This window comes from Anas acuta, chromosome 16 (assembly GCF_963932015.1).
Source record: "Anas acuta chromosome 16, bAnaAcu1.1, whole genome shotgun sequence".
Lineage (NCBI taxonomy): Eukaryota > Metazoa > Chordata > Aves > Anseriformes > Anatidae > Anas > Anas acuta.
Genome location: NC_088994.1, coordinates 13,262,833 through 13,280,443, shown reverse-complemented (window position 1 = coordinate 13,280,443; position 17,611 = coordinate 13,262,833). Strand labels below are relative to the sequence as shown.

At 38.4% G+C, this 17,611-nt stretch overlaps 1 protein-coding gene across 2 annotated transcripts in view; it reads right to left on the bottom strand.

Moving 5' to 3' along the window:
* Nucleotides 1-386: 386 nt before the first annotated feature.
* Nucleotides 387-17,611, bottom strand: part of OSBPL2 (oxysterol binding protein like 2) — a 35,758-nt gene continuing 18,533 nt past the window's right edge. For both annotated transcript variants that reach the window (XM_068700786.1, XM_068700785.1), the window contains 12 exons: nucleotides 17,008-17,155; nucleotides 16,684-16,759; nucleotides 15,266-15,400; nucleotides 14,437-14,534; nucleotides 13,537-13,719; nucleotides 10,670-10,777; nucleotides 9,280-9,369; nucleotides 8,520-8,643; nucleotides 5,770-5,898; nucleotides 4,770-4,893; nucleotides 4,063-4,153; nucleotides 387-3,147 (listed from right to left, as the gene is read on the bottom strand). In XM_068700786.1, coding sequence (XP_068556887.1) covers nucleotides 3,045-3,147; nucleotides 4,063-4,153; nucleotides 4,770-4,893; nucleotides 5,770-5,898; nucleotides 8,520-8,643; nucleotides 9,280-9,369; nucleotides 10,670-10,777; nucleotides 13,537-13,719; nucleotides 14,437-14,534; nucleotides 15,266-15,400; nucleotides 16,684-16,759; nucleotides 17,008-17,096 — 1,350 coding nt within the window. In that variant the 5' untranslated portion in view covers nucleotides 17,097-17,155 and the 3' untranslated portion in view covers nucleotides 387-3,044. The remainder of the gene's footprint in view (nucleotides 3,148-4,062; nucleotides 4,154-4,769; nucleotides 4,894-5,769; nucleotides 5,899-8,519; nucleotides 8,644-9,279; nucleotides 9,370-10,669; nucleotides 10,778-13,536; nucleotides 13,720-14,436; nucleotides 14,535-15,265; nucleotides 15,401-16,683; nucleotides 16,760-17,007; nucleotides 17,156-17,611) is intronic.

The following is a 17,611-nucleotide window of genomic DNA, read 5'->3' as shown; positions in this document are numbered from 1 at the left end:
TTCCATAAGAGGCCGATGTCTGCAAGCAGCTGCTCCCCCCCCGCAGCTAAAATCGCCTCAAAGACACAACTCAAAAGCCACCCAATTAATTTTTTCCTCCCACCACAATTCAGCAAAAGCCCCGGCCCTGGGCACGTCCCTGGACAGAGGGCACAGATCACCACAGCTCACCCCAGGGGCTGCTCTCACCCCTCACCCCACAGGTCCCCCACAGGACACCACAGTGGGTCCCAAGCTGCGATTTAAATCGCTTTTTGCCCGATAGCATCACCGTGATAACAAAAAGGGACCCGGCTGTGGCCGAGCAGCAAAGCAAGAGCCATCCCCAACAGTTTTCTTGCCCTAGAACGCGAGTCTCACTTCACAAAAACCTCTCTCTCACCACCTAGAGGCCCAAAGGGAATTAAGTATTTATTATAATCTCTTTCTAGATGGTTTCTCTACATAGTCGTATTAACATATACTAACACATTTATCTTATATACAGTGTTTAATCAAGTTATAAAAGTGACATTCTTTTAAAAGGTGCAAAGTTATTAAAGTTTTGACATGTAAACTACTGAGGCGAGATCTGCGTTTAAAATAAAACTTTTTCACTTTCAGAGCAATCACAATGTGGTTTAGGCATCCCACGGCTAGCCAGGCATATTTTTTTTGGCAGCAATGAGAAAATATTTTGTTAATGCTTTCGATGAAGAACAATAAATTAAAAGAACAGATTTGGAACCAATCTGAAATTTCACTAAGAACATTACACTAAGGGAAGGGGAGAACGGGGTAAAAGACATAACTAAAGAAGTGTTCTTATTTTAGAAACCTTTCCAGTTCGTTTTTAAATTCCATGAAAATGCTATCCTGAAGTTTTGATTAAACGTGTTGTTACATTTGTCTCTGGTTTTGCATAATGAAAAGGGTTTAGTTCTTTTAATTAGAATTACAACCTAGAGGAGAGAGATGCTAACCTGTACATTCCTTCTCAAAACCAGAATATTTCTTTAGCAATTACTCTTTTCCGTTCTGGTAATTCTATTTATATGTATTGTTTTAGAAACATGACTCAAACTTTAAACATATTATTTAGTTCAAGCAAGTTTTAAACTCCCAGATGTTAAACTGGCTTAAACTGAATATTTTCAACCCTCATCCAATATAAATGGCTCCCCAGTCAGCTTGCAGGGAGTCTGCAAGGAGGATTACAGTGCTTGGAACAGTCATTAAAATCCATTTTTTATAAAAAGGATGAAAGTGTTTTTATGCTGTCCCATACAGATCAGCAAGGACTTCTTAAAAGTGTCTATGCATTTATTAGGAGAAAATACAAACTTACTGTCTGAACCTTATTACCATGTCTAGCTCGTGTGTTTGAAAAATTTGCAATCAGCTCAAAGCATGATTTCTGACAACGGAATAAAGTTGCCATGAGCATGTTCAGATTTGGCCCTTCTTATTGCCCTGAAATTTTACAATTTCTCCCATTTTTCCAAAGAGGAAGAAAACAAAATCCCCCCAATTTAAAGTTAATCCAATCATTAGATGCTTACTTTGAGACAAAAATGTTTCTCTCTGTATGTGCATTTTCTTTTGCTTTTTAATCCTGTAGCTGGGATGGAAGAACAATATACTCTTCCGATGAAGCCACAAATGTGTTTAGGCATCAGTTGGATTCATTCTTCCACATATTCCTCAAGGTGCTGATGGTCAACACCAGCAATTTCTGAACTTTACCGTAAACCTAACAGTAGTGTAGCCACTCTCCATTTTTGCCTAGTTACTCGATTAGAAGCTTTCATAAAAGAACAAACAACCGTAGGATTAGTTTTAATTACTGGACCTAAGTTTTCAAGCCTCCTTTCCCCCTCTCCCCCCCAAGAAGTATACCACTTTGAAAGAAAATGAATGCATCAGTTCAGTAATTGATCTGTAGCTCAGTTATGTCCAATATTATCTGTCTTCGATGTTTCGATATGGAACAAAAAAATCCCAAGTCTATGACATCACGTGCTCACAGAAAACATGTAAAAGGTATAACTATGCCACAGCTTTAAATTGATTCTGCTTTTTCACAACATACAAAACAGACATGACCTAATAAAGAAAAACATGCAAACAAAAACATCCTGGAAATATGAACCTGTGTGGATATATATACCAAGTGCTTCCAAATAAAAGTTTAGTCTAGAAGCGTACACAGTGCCAAAGCTGCCAAAAGTAGTGCGGAAGATCTAAGCCTCCAAGTGGTAGCAAGCAATATATTTTACATTGTAACCACCTCTACATTCCTACAATTGCTTCTGAAGCTTCTCTTATTTTCAGAACAGCATTTGACTTCAGAAAAAGCACACAATTTTTAATGCACCTTTCTCTTCTCTTAACATATACTTTTATGTAATTTTATCACAGGTATACAGCTTAATGCTCACAGTGTCCAAAAATTGTGAAGACTCTGTAACAGACAACTACAGTTTGAGAAGCTAAAGTTGTTTCTTGTTTCTCCAAGTCTTTGAATTATTAAATCATGTTGAGAGAGAGGGGCCAGGAGCTCCAATCCCCGTATAGTGCTACATACCGTATGAAAGTTTCACATGCATCTCTTCACAGGAACAGTACTAGATTTTATCACGTTGGTACCATATCAACTTTTCATCCCTGCTCCAAGTTCAGAAGACTTCAGATTCTTCACTATTGTACTAAGAGGATATTATCTCTATTTTATTAAAGTTACACAGTTTTCAAGGATGTTATGAGCTCTACCAGATACAGCATACCTTCCTGACAAAAATGAGGGTGGAAAAAAATGAAGAACCAAAGGTCCCTCTAAAAATTAGTGAAAACATGATGATTTCGGGTGCAGCTTTATGGGAAGAACGCAACAGTATTTAAATATTTGGCAATCCAACATTAGTGATAATTAAATCCTTGATTGTTGACTGTTTTGTTAAAATTTACTTAGAAAAGCTGTTTTTTGCTATTAACAAAACCAGAGTAACTGGCTTAGAATGAAATCTAGTGATGTCCAGATGAGATGAGCAATTGGTTCCATAATTTCAGTATATGTCTGGACAGTCTGAGAAATTTCTATCAAAATAGCCACCTGAGTACAGCCAATCTGAAGTCCCAGTGTATGGGTTAGTGCCTTGATGAAACCATCTGTGAAAAAAATAATAAAAAGAAGGCAAACTGTTAGAAGAGCGGAAAGAAACAAACAAAAAAAGACTTTGTTTCTTTCACAAGAACGTTGTTAAAAGACACTGGTATTTCTTACTGGAAAAAAAAAAAAACACTCTGTAAATCTTCAAACATGAAAAATAGGGCATTAAACTTCCTACATTTTCCAACAGATTTTCAAAGGCATTAACTGGAATTAGTCTGTAACTGTTCCCCAGGCTTTGGAAACAGAATGCTGAATTCCATGAGATCTTCAGAGCAGCCCAGAGTTCTTGCCTTTGAAGGAGACACCTGCAGCAGCTGGCCTTCAGCGTACACCTTACTGTACAGCACTGGCTCCTGAGAGGAACAGCCAGCAGGAACAGGAGCCAAATCATGCCTCACTGCGATGCACTCTATGACTGAGAAGTCATTTTATGCAATAAAAAATGCAATTTCTGAAGTAACCAAGCCAAGAAATCCAAAGGAGTTTGAAAGTAAAAGGTCCTAGAGAGCCACAACATGTTACTCAACTTCCAAGCTGTACAGAAATTGGTTAAAGGAGAGATGAGACTTAACTTTTTATTTATTCTATCAAAAAAGATGACCTCCATAGGCTTTAGAACAAAAAAAACAACCACCACCAACAACAAAAAATAAATACCAACCACCCAGCATTACCAGTTACTTATGACAGGTTGCAGCATTTATTATAAAATAATTTCTCTAGGACAAAATTATCAGCAATTTTGCCTTCCAGCTACATTATTTAAATATTGACCCAGCAAATGCTTTAAGTGACACTACAAATTGTGCTGTCATGAAAGAAATCAAACACACGTTGTCTTGAATAAAAACATTTCAGGCAACAAAACCCCACCACTCCAAGCAGTAAATGCCCAACTCCCTCCTCCTTACCGTGTCTGCCACTCCACTTCGTCTTTTGCACGCTCCTTGCGAGCAGCTCTTTGTTTCTCTTCTAGCCTCTCTTTTTCTTTGCTAGCCACATCTAACAAACATTTCAATAGGAATAGGTTATTTAGTAAAATTGAAACAAAAAAAAAATGCAGAAAAAAATGGAAAAGACTGCAGAGAAATAAAACACAGCTCATTTAAACAAGAGAAGCCATTCGCTGTACACAATCTCACATCACAATGACAACTGCAGGTAGCAAATGTAAAACTGTCATTTCAGAAAAGTTGTGACTACAAGCTGAAATTATGGCCTTTTATCTTTCAGAAATACTGCACTCAGACACCAGGGAAGAATTTAATCTACAATGCGCATAACAGTGCTTTTTCCACTATTTCATCTTGTGTTCTTCCCAACAAACGTGAGAGCAGGACAGCAGGTCTGGCAGTTTTCCCCGAGTAAACAAACATGCAAACACACTGTAACCCAGGGCAGCAGTCTCGGGATCCCTCTTGGACACACTTGCTCTCCCAGGCATTTCAGAGAGAAAACAGACACGGCACGTTGTTCAAAAGCATACTCGTTAGCACAGAATGAAATAAAGTTAAGGCTGCTCTGGGAATGAGAAACTGAAGACAGTGTTCCTATATCCCTCCAGTCATTCCTCCCAAATTTTAGTAATGTTAAAGTATTTCCTCCAGCAAACACATACCCATGTTTCCGTTTTCCATATTCCTGATGTCTGGACGTAGCCGACAGTCGGTGGGAGCCAATATTGCTTCCATGCCCTTCTCTAGTTCATTGAGACTCACGGCAAAACTGGTGAAATTGTACATCTTAAAAGCAAATTAAATACAGGTTATTTTGGCAAAGTAGCACTAAGTTTCCTATACTGAATGGACACAACAAAGATTCCAAGAGAAATTATTGAGTCAAACCTTTTCCCTCTGGCTACCCTGAAAGCAAGTTTAGTCCCAAATAAAACTGACTTATTTTAATTTTTTAAGTGGAGAGAAGGCAGGAGCAACAAGGAAGGGCAGAAGAGAATGGAAATCACACCTTTAATTTTTTAAGCAGGCTTTGCTGCAGAAGATAAAGATGCATTTTCCTCATGCTTGATACTTAGTACAGTGATTTAAAAAAAAAAAAAAAAAGAATCCACACCTAAAACTAAAAAAGCAAGTCATTTTTCTCAGGAAAGCAGACATCCTTTCCTTCATTCCTTTCAGAGGACAATATTCTGGGCTTTCTCAAGGCAATAGCTAATTCTGTAAGCACCTGTTTGTGCAATTTCCAAAAAGTCTACTTGAAACTATGTAAGTTAATAGCCAGATGCACGGTTACTGCACGTTTTGTAAGCCTGTCTCCCAACAGCAGGGTCAGCAGAAGGGAACATGCAGCCATACTTTAGCCACTCCAGGTGCAAAGATCCTGACAGATCAGACAAACAAATGACCCCAAATTCCACTCTGAAGCAGCTGCAGGCAGATCACGCATTCTGTCTCCTTTGACACAGGAGTGATGCTTTCAGCACAGGGATGAAGCAGACAGTTTGTTGTAGTTTAATTTTGCTGCTGCAGCAAGAACTGCCAGGATGTGTCAATAGGCATGCCACAGATAGACACTTCTCCAGGGTTTCCTTTGAGCATTGCTCATGTTCCCTGGGATGAGTCACTACTAATAGGAACACACAGACTGATGGAAACAGTTACCTGTGATGAGTTTGGTGGTCTACAATTTATCCTCCAAAGCAATTTGCTGCCTGGCACAAACTGCACGGTGTCTTGAACTTCTGGCATATCATCAGCCTCATCATTTTCAGATTTAATAACATCTTCACTCTGAAATAGAGATAACATTTGGCAGAGGAACAGAGGGAAATTAGACAGTTTCATCTAGGGTTCTACAGGGTGACTGCTGGGGAGCCCGTTCAGATTTGAGATGCTACTCTCGCTCCTGTACTGCTGCATCATCCTTCACATTTGCTTTTCCTCATTCTTTACACTGTTCCTCCAACTTTCATCTTAACATCTTGCTTCTAATATAGAAGAATCTCTCACCACCTATGTGCAGCTTCATCATCCATTAAAAAAACATAACAGTAATGTCTTTCAGAAATGAGATTCCCTTCTATCCCATGCCAGAGCTTCATTTTGTCTAACTACTAATTTTGCCTATTACTTCCTCAGGTTTAGATGAGTCAAGGCAGCAGTTTAAACCAGTTCTCATAATGGCATAAGAAAGATAAACAGCACACGCATGCTTTTGGGTATTGCTTCATCACTTGCAGAAGATTTGGATGTGGGATTGAAAAACAGATACGCTCCTGTTCCAATCTGATTTTCTATGATACAGATTCTATTAGCCGTTATCACTGCCACTTCTCTCACTATGAAGACTTGGTACTGAAGTTAAAAATATGGTGTCTCTCTCTCCAAGTTCCTTCATAAAATCAAATGCAACATTCTTCACCGGGCTGCTCTCAGAAGGCCAAGTCACAGCAGACCTGCTCCCAGCTCCCTTTCATTGCTCGAAGTGGAAGGACAACAGAGAAGGCTTGCAGCTCTTATAGGAACGCAGTGATTTCTTAGGCTTCCAAGCACAGAAAAGCCTTTTTATCCCCGCTCTAGGTCAGATACGCATCACAGAAGCTACTTGGACCTTTAAGAGTGTCATTGGAAAAGACAATTATGTCCTTGTAAATGATTCCTCCTGTCACTCACAGCTGCTGACTTCTGCCTAGGACCTTCGGTACAACTCTGCTACCAAGTGAGCCTTTACAGGACCCCCTGACATTAATGCAGGCTGACATTCTAACCCTGCTTTTACTTCTACTTATTTTTCCTGTTCTTTTCTTGAAGTAGCTGCCACTTAAAATTCCCTGCTGTTCCTGGTGCCTCTGTGGAGGCAGAATAATTAACTTCCTAAACTAGGTGCTTAATGTGACAGAAGGCCTCACCAATTCCATCTACCTCAACCTAAAACAAGCCACTTCTTCACATCAGGACTCACAGCTCGCCTCAGTGCATTTACATTAATGAACATGCTGCCTAAATTGCACTAAGAACTCAACAGCTAAAAAAGAAAAAAAAAGTCTATTTTCCGTGGCTGTGGCCAGCATTCCCATTCTTGGTGCTACAGTTAAAGACAGCCGTGTGTCTTCACGGGCAGTCTCGTCGGGCTGGACTGTCACTTCAAAATGCTGCATGGGGGTGGAAAACAGAATGAAGAGTTTTATTTGATCACCTCACTATTTTTATTCCACTGTTCACTCCACAGACCTCATTCACTTTTGTTCTGGCTTTATCTATTTTAGGAAGAAAATACAAGCTGGTTCTGTAAGCAGTTAGAGGAAAGAAAGAGGCTGCACACAGCACGAACACAGTGGAAAATAACATCTTCCTTGTACAGCTGAAAAGCGAGCAGAGCACACACAACTTAAGCATTCTCTCTGCACAGGATCAGGCCAAACAACACAAGCTGTCAAGCTGTACCACCAGATGTGTTTTCACCTACTTGAACTCCACAGACCACAGATCACAGGGCAGCTTCCCCCACCTGCCTGAAAACTTATTTTCTGCATGTTCGGTTCCTGCCATCAGCCTGAACCAGAGGAGAATCTGACAGTCTTAGCACACAGCCATGTTGTGAGAGTTCAGAGGATTTCACCACGAGAACGGATTTAAAACCACACCAACCAGAGGAGAAGAGGCAAGAACATTCTAGAGTTACAGCATCGCTTTTTCCTCTCCCCTTTTATTTTCTTTCTGCCTCCTCTGACATGGCTCATTTGTTTTATTCAAAAACACCCCATTAAGTTAAAGAGGGCCTGTTTTATACACTGGAAAATAGCTCCATACGGTTAAAATTCTAATTTCAATCCTTTGGTTTGAGTAGACACTGTTCTAAAAGACTCTCTTTGACTACTTTCCATGTCAACATCTGGTTTACTGTTAGGCAGTTCCCCATCTAAATATAAATTCAGCAGGAAGGAAGGAAAGAAAGAGTTGATTTTCTTAAGATGAACAAAATCTTATTATTTAAAAAAAGTCAAAACATAAACCTGCACCGTGACAGAATCCAGAGCAAAAAAACAAGGCCTGTTGTTGCTCTAGATTCCTCTCGTGAATATCTAAAAGAAAGCTCAGGCCTCTTAAACAGCAGCTAATCACTCTTAACTTTAGTTATCATTTTCATTTTGTACGAATGACCAGGGTTTGCAAGACTTCTGTTGCCAATGGGCAACCCAACAGTCCTCTGCACCATACAGCATTTTGCATTTTTCTTCTAACACTAAGGCTTGAGAGTAACTTGTCTGACCTGGTCTACAAGTGATGAAAAACCCACAAGTCTCCAGACCCCTTTGTTGTCAAGGCTGCCTGCATCACAAACTCTAGAAGGCTGCAAGCCCAACATAACTGATTTAAGCATTCTTTACTCCCTAAAGAATCCTTCATCTTACCGGCTTCAATTTCTTCTGCTCACCGCCTCTCTTTTCATTCTTTTTGTAAGTCTCATATGTAGTGGGATCAGTGCACCATAAGCATTCTGTCCACTTGCCATAGATCACACACAGCTTCTTTTTGCTGCAGAGAGAGCGAAGGAGACTTAGCTTTTGCTTCTTACAAAGCCTAAGGTGAGTCATTCAGATTCTAGTCTATATTAAATACACAGCTTCCTACTGTTGTATTTTATATTTCTTTGCAAAATTTCTTAGTAGCCAGATACCTGATTAACGCAAAGAAAACAATTCACCTTATTCTAGTCTTTCTGCTACACAGTCTTGCAGAATGCATCCTCATGACTTAGTCACATGCTTTTTGTTACTGTTAAAACGAGTGTGGGTGCAGCGAAGCCAGCAGCTTACCATATAGACCCCCAGAGTCACATCACAGCTTCAGGTTTGATTAAGTACTTCCAATAACTGTATTCTCATTCTTTTAAACTGAAGACTGGAGCCGTGACTGTGAAACAGTGAAATCAATTGCAACTACTCTGCATATTCCCTGAATACCTTTATTTCAAATGACTGAACTGGAAAATTTCTCCTAATAATGCTTAAGGTGCTTATCCTTGAATCAAGGAGTTTAAAATCGATGCCAAGAATAAATGATTATAATCTGCATTGCTATCAACTTTGCAGTCACATCAGTTGTGGTCCAGCACTAAAGTAATGCCACGGTGCTCAGAAACAGAGAGGCCAACAGGAATTTATCACTTACTTTTTGTCCTGGATGTATCCCTCTACTCTGTGAAGCTCTTTCCCAAACAGTCCACACGGTTTAAAGTTAAGGACACATTTATCTCCAGTACTGTAGAGGAAATAAGCACACACTTAAGTAAGCAAGCCCCGAGATACATTAATAAATGCACTTTTTTTTTCTTTAACTACACCTTATTTTAGCTTTTTCTATGCAAGCACTGTGGATTAATTATTTATATCATTATTTTTATTTAACTATGGTTTATTATTTTATTAAGGCATTTCAAAACACCATAAAAAAGACAAAAAAAAAGCACACAGGAAGACAAAACAAGCCTGTGAAAGCCAACTGAAAACATGACTGTGCTTCTGTATTTCATGCATATCTAAAATTAACCAAAAATGTAAGGAATAAAATGGAATACAGTCTTGCATACAGCTTAACATACACTATTAACACACCAAGGTTCAGGTTAACATCTGTTTACAACTAACTGGAATTAAATAAAGCTTTATGAATGACCTACACAGGGAATCTCGTTAATGGCATTCAAGAGTCACCTTGAAATTGCACATCAAAAATTCTGAACTAAATATTTTACAAACACAAAGCAACATTATACGTCAGCATCTGAGATGTACACATGTGCAAATACTGTCTCCCAGGGAGGTTTCTGACCAAGTTGCTACATTAAGCACAAAGCACACAGAGACCATCCCAAGTCTTACATGGATGTATGAATGCAAGAGACAGAAACTTAGATCTGATGTGATGAGAAGCATCAAACCAGCAGCCCTGCTGAATTAAAGCTCTAATCTACTGACAGAAAAACAGGTGCAGAATTAATAGTTTTCATAAAATCCTCCCTACTTACAAGAGGTCATTCTCTCTTTTATTTTCTGTAAGGTAAAAAGCTTTTACATAGGCAGTTGGCAGAGCGATTGACACGCTTTAAGTTCACATTTTCCTACTCTGCAGTCATTTTTCTGTGCTGCACCCTTAAATTAAGGCATTCTCTATTATTAAAACTAAAGTGAGTGGTAAATCACAATCAACAGGTCAATCAACGGGAGGTCTCTACTGCAAGCCTCCAACAATTATTCCATTTAATGGTTCTGGAGTTAAATCTAATTTCTGTCCGTTGTCAATAAGGCTGAACGTGAATAGGTAACTCTCAAATGTAAAACCTTTGCAGCCCGTAAGCCATCTAGCCCTTTTCCTTTTATATTATGATGATGCTAAGCCCAATCCAGTGAGTAGCTTGCATTTGTCAGAAGGTGGAAGAAAAAAAAAAAGTCTTCAGACCTATAAAGGTCTGTGCATATCTGAGAAAAATTAAAAGTATCTGCTTTGTAACAACAATGCACCAGCCCCATAAGCCAGCCCTCAGTTCCATGGTCAGCATTACCTGTGATTTACAATTTCTACTGTTCCATATTGTTCTAGCCACAGTTTACCAATAATTACATTATGTACACAACAGGTTGGATTTGTCCACGTGTAGGCTTCGTTATGTCTGTAAAAAACATAAGTAGAGAAATAAATCAGGTTCTTGAGCTTGAGGCGGAATGTAAGCCTTATTACAATTCTATTTGTGGCAAAATATTTAGCACTCCTGAGAACAGCCCGCAGTTAACTTCAAAACAGAAAAGAAACAGACTTTTCTTTATAAGCCAACAATGTGCTGTATGTAAACATTAGTGTGAGTTCATAAAGTGATATCCCCTTTACTTTTCTCCCCGTTACATAGTTGAAGTAGTCAGTTTTTATAGTTGCTGCACTTTTGATTACAAATTCCAGCTCAGCTTAAAGAGCAGCCCAGGAATACATCTTCTTCTGTGCTTTTAAAGCTATACGTGACAGGTAATGCTCAGATGAGAACTGGACAGACAAAGCCTAACATTGTCTTCTATTCAGCTACTGCAGCAGCATTGCAAATTTTACCCTAAAGCTTTCTTGTAAACCTGTACCATAACCTAGAGAGGTTATTTTTATTACTGAAGATGGATGTCTGAGTCTTCCAGCAGAGGTTAGTCACCACCAGACCTGACAAAAGCACTCGAGGGTCGGTCAGACTAACCACTCAGGCAATTTTTCATACAAACTGTGGGTGGTAAAGGCTTTTGAACCTGAGAAGTACAATAGGAGTCAGAAAACTGCAGAAATGGTTTCCACAAACACGGCATCAGTGTGTGAGGCCTGAAGGTGGGCCTCACCGAAGGCAGGTTTGGGGGGGTGAGATTAATTTTTGTTTGAAATCAGTTGGGATGTGACAGCACTACGTTCAGTCACATAAGCATGATGTTTAAATGTCAAATTTATTATTCAATTCCTTCCTTCTCCCAAAGATTTACTGAGGAGGAAGAGTCCAAAAAATGGAGGAATTTTCCACTTACTTTTGTCTTTTTTCGTTTGTTTGGTAACATTTTGTAAAAAGCTTTACGAAGATGAGTTAACAGATCCTAAACCCTTAAAAAACATTCAAAATGTTAAGTAACAGGATTCCTTTTATCACTAGCCTGGCAGCATCAAAGCCTCCTATTCTTATGCCTCTTTCAATACTGATAAAAGAAATACAAAAGTTACCTGGTTAGCAATCAACCCATCTTAGAAAAGCTTGCAAACTCTATTTTAGTACCAAAAACACAGAAACAAGGAGCGTCCTCTGTGACAAATGCCTTGTGCTTCTACTTCCATTAAGCATGGAGAGAACACACATATTTAATATTTCCACCTGTCAGTTTTCAGCACAGAGAAAAAACAGATCAATGATGTCTGACTATTTTCCACAGCAAACTATCTTCAAGCATACTTTAGAATAACGACTACTCTTCAAGTGGAAAAAAAAAACCTGCATCGTACCAGCCTTAGTGTACATTTTTATTCATGAACTACTTGACAGCAAAATCTTGTGTAGCATAAAATATACCAGAAGACACTCATGCCCTGTGCAGACAAATTGAAACGTTTGTTTGTGCTGGAGGAGCGAGGAAGGTGTGTTTTCTAACACACCGAAAACAGTTGTTTTTAGCATAAATACAGTACTTAACAATGACTACAATTTTGCTCAGGCCCCGTGTAATTCTCAGACCGCTCAAACCAACAGAGCAGGATGAATCAAAACATTAACAGGCTCAAAATTTGAGCTCAGCTTCTGCTACTAACCTGTGCAAATATTTAAAACAAGTGCTTTAGTTGTTTACACTCCGGTTTAAATCTGTACTGTGATTTGATTAGGCAGAGCAAGAATTTTAATAGTCTTCTACATAAAGGCTCTCCCTCCACCAAATATTCTTGCCAAGTCTGCATCCTACATTGAGATTCATAGCTACTTCTACATTCAGAAGAAATTTCCTCTATTTACAGCACCATTTATATTCAAGACCAGCTCGTACTTTTATAAGCTTTGGAAGATTAGATGCCAGCAGCTTGACAAATAAACTGTGCTTTCAAAAGAAACTACAAGAAGAGTCGATGCTTGATGCGGCAGTCAAGTTGCCTCTTTATTGAAACCAAATGTTTAGAAGTTTCATAAGATATTTCAAAACAACCTCAAAGTCAGGCCTGAGGAAAACTTTTGGAAAAGCACCTTTAAGTGTTCAATTGCAGAATGCTTGTTCCGTGGTAGTGCATGCTTGTGACCCATTTTGGAAAGCTCCACAGTCTTTGTGCCACCAGGGCACAAACCAGCTTGTGCAAGGTCGCCTTATTTGAGACTGCTAGGCTTGTCTCCAATCAAGCACGTAACCTGGAAGGGTACTCATGATTTTACTTGGAAAGTGATGGTACACAGGGAATATTAAATAGATGATAGAAATCCTGACAAGTTCCTTGCATTCACCATCACATAAAGCAGCTAATCCGAAGCAGCAGTTCTTTTTAACCAAACATGCACACAAACAATCAAAACCAGCAACAATATTTAAAAGTGAAACGAGTTTGAATAGCCTGGTAATAGAATTTTAGTTCTGATTGAATTTTAAGTGCCCTCACAGAACTAGCTTTCAATTGCATTCCATTTTAGGAAATGTTAATTTTCACGGTGCAAAAACTGGGTCAAATTGCAACAGCTACACAAGCATGGCATAATTCCAAAACCAGAGTTCTTACATTAAGGATTGAAAAATAACCTGTAAATAATTTTTTACCATCTCTTCAGCAAGAGGTTTTCAGATACTCATCAATGAAGAGCCAAAAGGAGGATATCACCTGTATTTTTATTCAAGTTAAGTGTTAAGGATATAAGCATAAAAGATATTGACTTCTTATACTCACTTTAGAAGCTCCAAAGTAATTGTTCCCCGAGGCTCCGCTTCTATACTCTTTCCCCAGAATTTTAGTTTGGGATAGATTGATCCATGAAAAATAAAGTCCTTATTGAGGCCTTCAGAATAAAATGCACTAATAGGTGGGTGATGGCTGACTTGCTCAGATATAAACCTAAATCCTAAATCCTCCCTAGTAACACACACACAAAAAAAAAGAACATTAACCCCTAGATCAACCTCTTTTCTTTTCTTTTTTTTATTGTTACAGAATAAAAAAGTAACTTTTTTTTTTTAAAGGATTTTTAGATTACTCTGAAGGTGAGTTTCCCTTTTCTAGTTCCATGACACTTTTACAATTAATAAAATGAAAGCAATTATACACTTAATACTTTTTCCCCTTTAAAAACACTTCTTTATACAAAGAAACAATCCCCATTCAAACACCTAAGTGGCTTTCTACCCAGAAAGGCTTTTCAAGAAGTTTGACTGAAATAACTCTTGAAAACACTGAAACTGCTTGGGCAGTAGTAGAAGATCTGACTGGAAATTGATTTCTTCACCATGTACATATCACTCATTTAAGCACACGGTAAGTCTCCCAGACTAACTCCTCTACCTGACCTGATCAGCAAAACACAATTTAAATTAGTTTATAGTCTCTGGTCAGGTGTCTTTGTCAGAAGAATTTAGACCCTTTTTTTCTGAATAATTCAAAGAATATATAAACACAAAATTATTAGCTTTTATGAAACTTCTTAAATATTTAAAATTAGTTTGGGGAAAAACAATTTTAGCTTTAGTCAGAAATGTATGATTGTAGATTTTTACTTATTTCCCTGAATAAACACCTAAACTAGCATGAGAGTGTGCTCCCACGAATAGCCTCAGCTCCCACTTTAATTATTACCTGGTTAATTCATAGGTTTCTCCTAACAGTGGGTTAAATGGTTTGCCAGTTCTCTCCCACTGAGAAGCTACAGCAGAAACTGCAAAAGCAGCTACAGCCTATAAGCAAATAAAAACACATTGTTATGAGAACAGTATATTAAACTCGTAATTTCAATGTATTTGTTCTATATTGCAGTATTTTATTATTCGCACCAAAAGAAAGCTCTATATATTGCTTAAGGCCAAAAACTTGGTCAGGCATGCATCATTTCCAACATGGATGAGGTTTCTCAAATATTAGCAGATACAAATGAATCTTAGAATCTCTTTCAGGCTGGTAAGTAGGGATATGTACTACATACACAAAAACAGAATACAAGTAGTACATCTCAATTTCACTCATGTAAAACAGAGCTGTAAGCAACACCCAGGCCTAGTATCACAATATTCATTCAGTTTCTTGTTGTGAGCCTAGTACTACAGAATCAGGGATTACACATAACGAATAGAATAAAAAACAGTTACTGGAACAACAGAACAACAGCCAGTCTGGAGAAGAAGAATGGCGAAGTTTGTCTCTGTCACAACAATTTTTCGTCCAGTAACTTAAAAATCACAGAGCCACTGAACAAATCAACTTAAAACGTTTTAAAGCCAAGATCTCATTTTCACAACAAATAAAGACATAACAGGAGCCACAGTTAAAGCAGTCCTGAAAAAGTTAGGGCCTTGTTCTTATGATAGCACCAGAGAAAAGAAACACACTCCAGTCAACGTTTTTTAGAAAATGAAAGGTGACTGGGAGAGAGCAACTTCTAACCAAACAGAAGCTGGTAGCTGGTACTTACCTGCATTCTTTCCAAGGGGTCTGCATGACTACAAGCCTTATTAATGAGGTATATATGTTCCATATATTCTGTTATCCGCTGAAGGAAACTCAATGGCTCGTTGAACACAATGGGCATTGTAATCTTGGACAATTCCTAGGTAACAAAAGGATACGTTAGCTTTTTAGACACTATACTAAGTTATCAACTGAGAAGAATTTTGAAAAGTTGTGGGTTAGTTTAGTTCATAGAATCATTCAGGTTGCACTGACAAGTGCACCACTACACCATGCTACTGAGTTCTACATCTACAAATGTTGGCATAGCATTCTTCAAAAGACATTAAGCAAGGCTGCAGCACAACTCTAATTGCTATAGCTGGAAGGGGTTAAAAGCACTGCAGATACTTAGCAGCAACCTGAAAGAATAAAAAACCTTCAAAAATTGATCCAGCTAACCCAGTAAATTCAAGAAAAAAATTTACCTTCCGTTCTGTGTTCTTCTTAAAACAGAATAGGTTTAAATTTATGTAGATAGCAGCACTGATGTGTCAACCAGCTCATTAAAGGTATTTAAGTACCCCACATTCCTTTGAAAACCTCACGTACCTATTTGCATAAAATCTAACTATTTTAGATTACTGCAGGAAGCACAAATTCTTTTTCAAAGGAACAGTTATATAAAGAATACTATTTGAAGCGCTCTAACAAATTTTAGGGGCTTTATTAAATCCACCTGTTCCTTGCGTCAGTATGTTTCTCATTTCGCATGTGGATACAAGACAGAGACAGAGTTCAGGCGGATTTCCAGCTCCCCAGGTCTTACACCATATCCAAGCAAATCTGTTTGGTTGTTAAAAAAGTTGCACTCATGACTGAGCACTTCAGTCACAACTTACAACTTAGGGGAAGGGAGAATGCCAGCAGACAGGAATAAAACATTTTCCTCACGTTGTCACAGGCATTAAGGAAAAGCAACTCCAAACTAACTTGATTTAGTTCAAGCAAATTGTTCTAGCAGATGTGTACTCATCCTAACAAAAGGAGTTTAGACAGTGCATTTCTCTCTCTTAGAGGACATAAACTAAAATGGCAAAAAATTGTCTGTTGCATTCACATGGTACTGCACTGGCAGCCCTAGAGAAGATATGAATGTAATTGCTTAATGCTTCCAAAAAGCATCTGTGGCAGCAAGACATCAGTGTAGAACACCAAGAACTACATTCTTAATGACTTCAGTCCAATTCTTTCAGGACAGCATTAGAAATGCCAAACCATATGCTCCAACATCTAAAGCAAGTAAGGCAATAGAGTTGCAGTTTCTTACAGGAAGAACGCAAAAGGTAGCAGGTACATTCTGTAGGCAAGTTCTAAGCAGTACAGTTAATGAGTTGAAGTTAGGAGACTTAATATCAGCATATTTCATCTAGGCTAACTTACCAGTCCAATGCATTTTTTTAATATGCTCCACACACTAAAATCACTCCTAGAAAACATTGGGGCAGGTAATGATGTCCTGTAATTGGAAAAAAGAACTGTCACCATAAGCCCCTTAAACAACAAGATATTTTAATGTACAGGGACTCAAGTACTTAACAAAGAAAGCAAAGCATTAACCCACAGCTGACACAGGAAGCAGACAGGTGAAATCTGTGTTCAGTTCCAGAGAATAACTTCTTCCAATGGTGAGAACAGCAATGCCCCAAGAGATCATGAGCCAGCACGTATTCATTTCACGTTTATTAGGCAGTACTGTGTGCTTACCTGTGTCTCTTAATTCCATTTTCTTGAATCTCTGTCTCCCCGTTATGCTTTTCAGTCCTATTGCTTTGGTGCGGATCTAGATCGAGCATTTCTGTGACTTTATGATTTGCTTCTGAAAAGTCTCCCGAAGAATTGTCAGAATCAAAGCCTGTAGAAAAAACATAAAGTGGTAATTTCCTTAGGAACATTATTACGCTACAGAGTGCCACTCACATTTTACAACTCTCACAGCATAAGTACACTTATACCAGGTTATTTTATTTTAAAAAACATCAGAGTGAAGAACATTTATTAAGTGACCAAAGAGTATTTAGAGCTAAGCATTGCATTAGGATCAAGGATTCTCAACCATTTTTTCACACTGCTGAATCCCACAAGTTCTTCAGCAGCTCCTGATCAGATTAGCTGTATTGTCTCTTCTTCAGAGCTGCAGTGTGACTGCAATAATTTTGTTTAGTTATGTAGTTCTCCTTAAAGACTCAGAAAAAAAATTTACTTTGCCTACTCACTGCTAACAGCCAAGGAGCAATAAAGAGGAAAAAATACGCATTTCACAATCCAGCGGCAAACATCCAGACTACTTGAGCAACAGAAACATAGGATA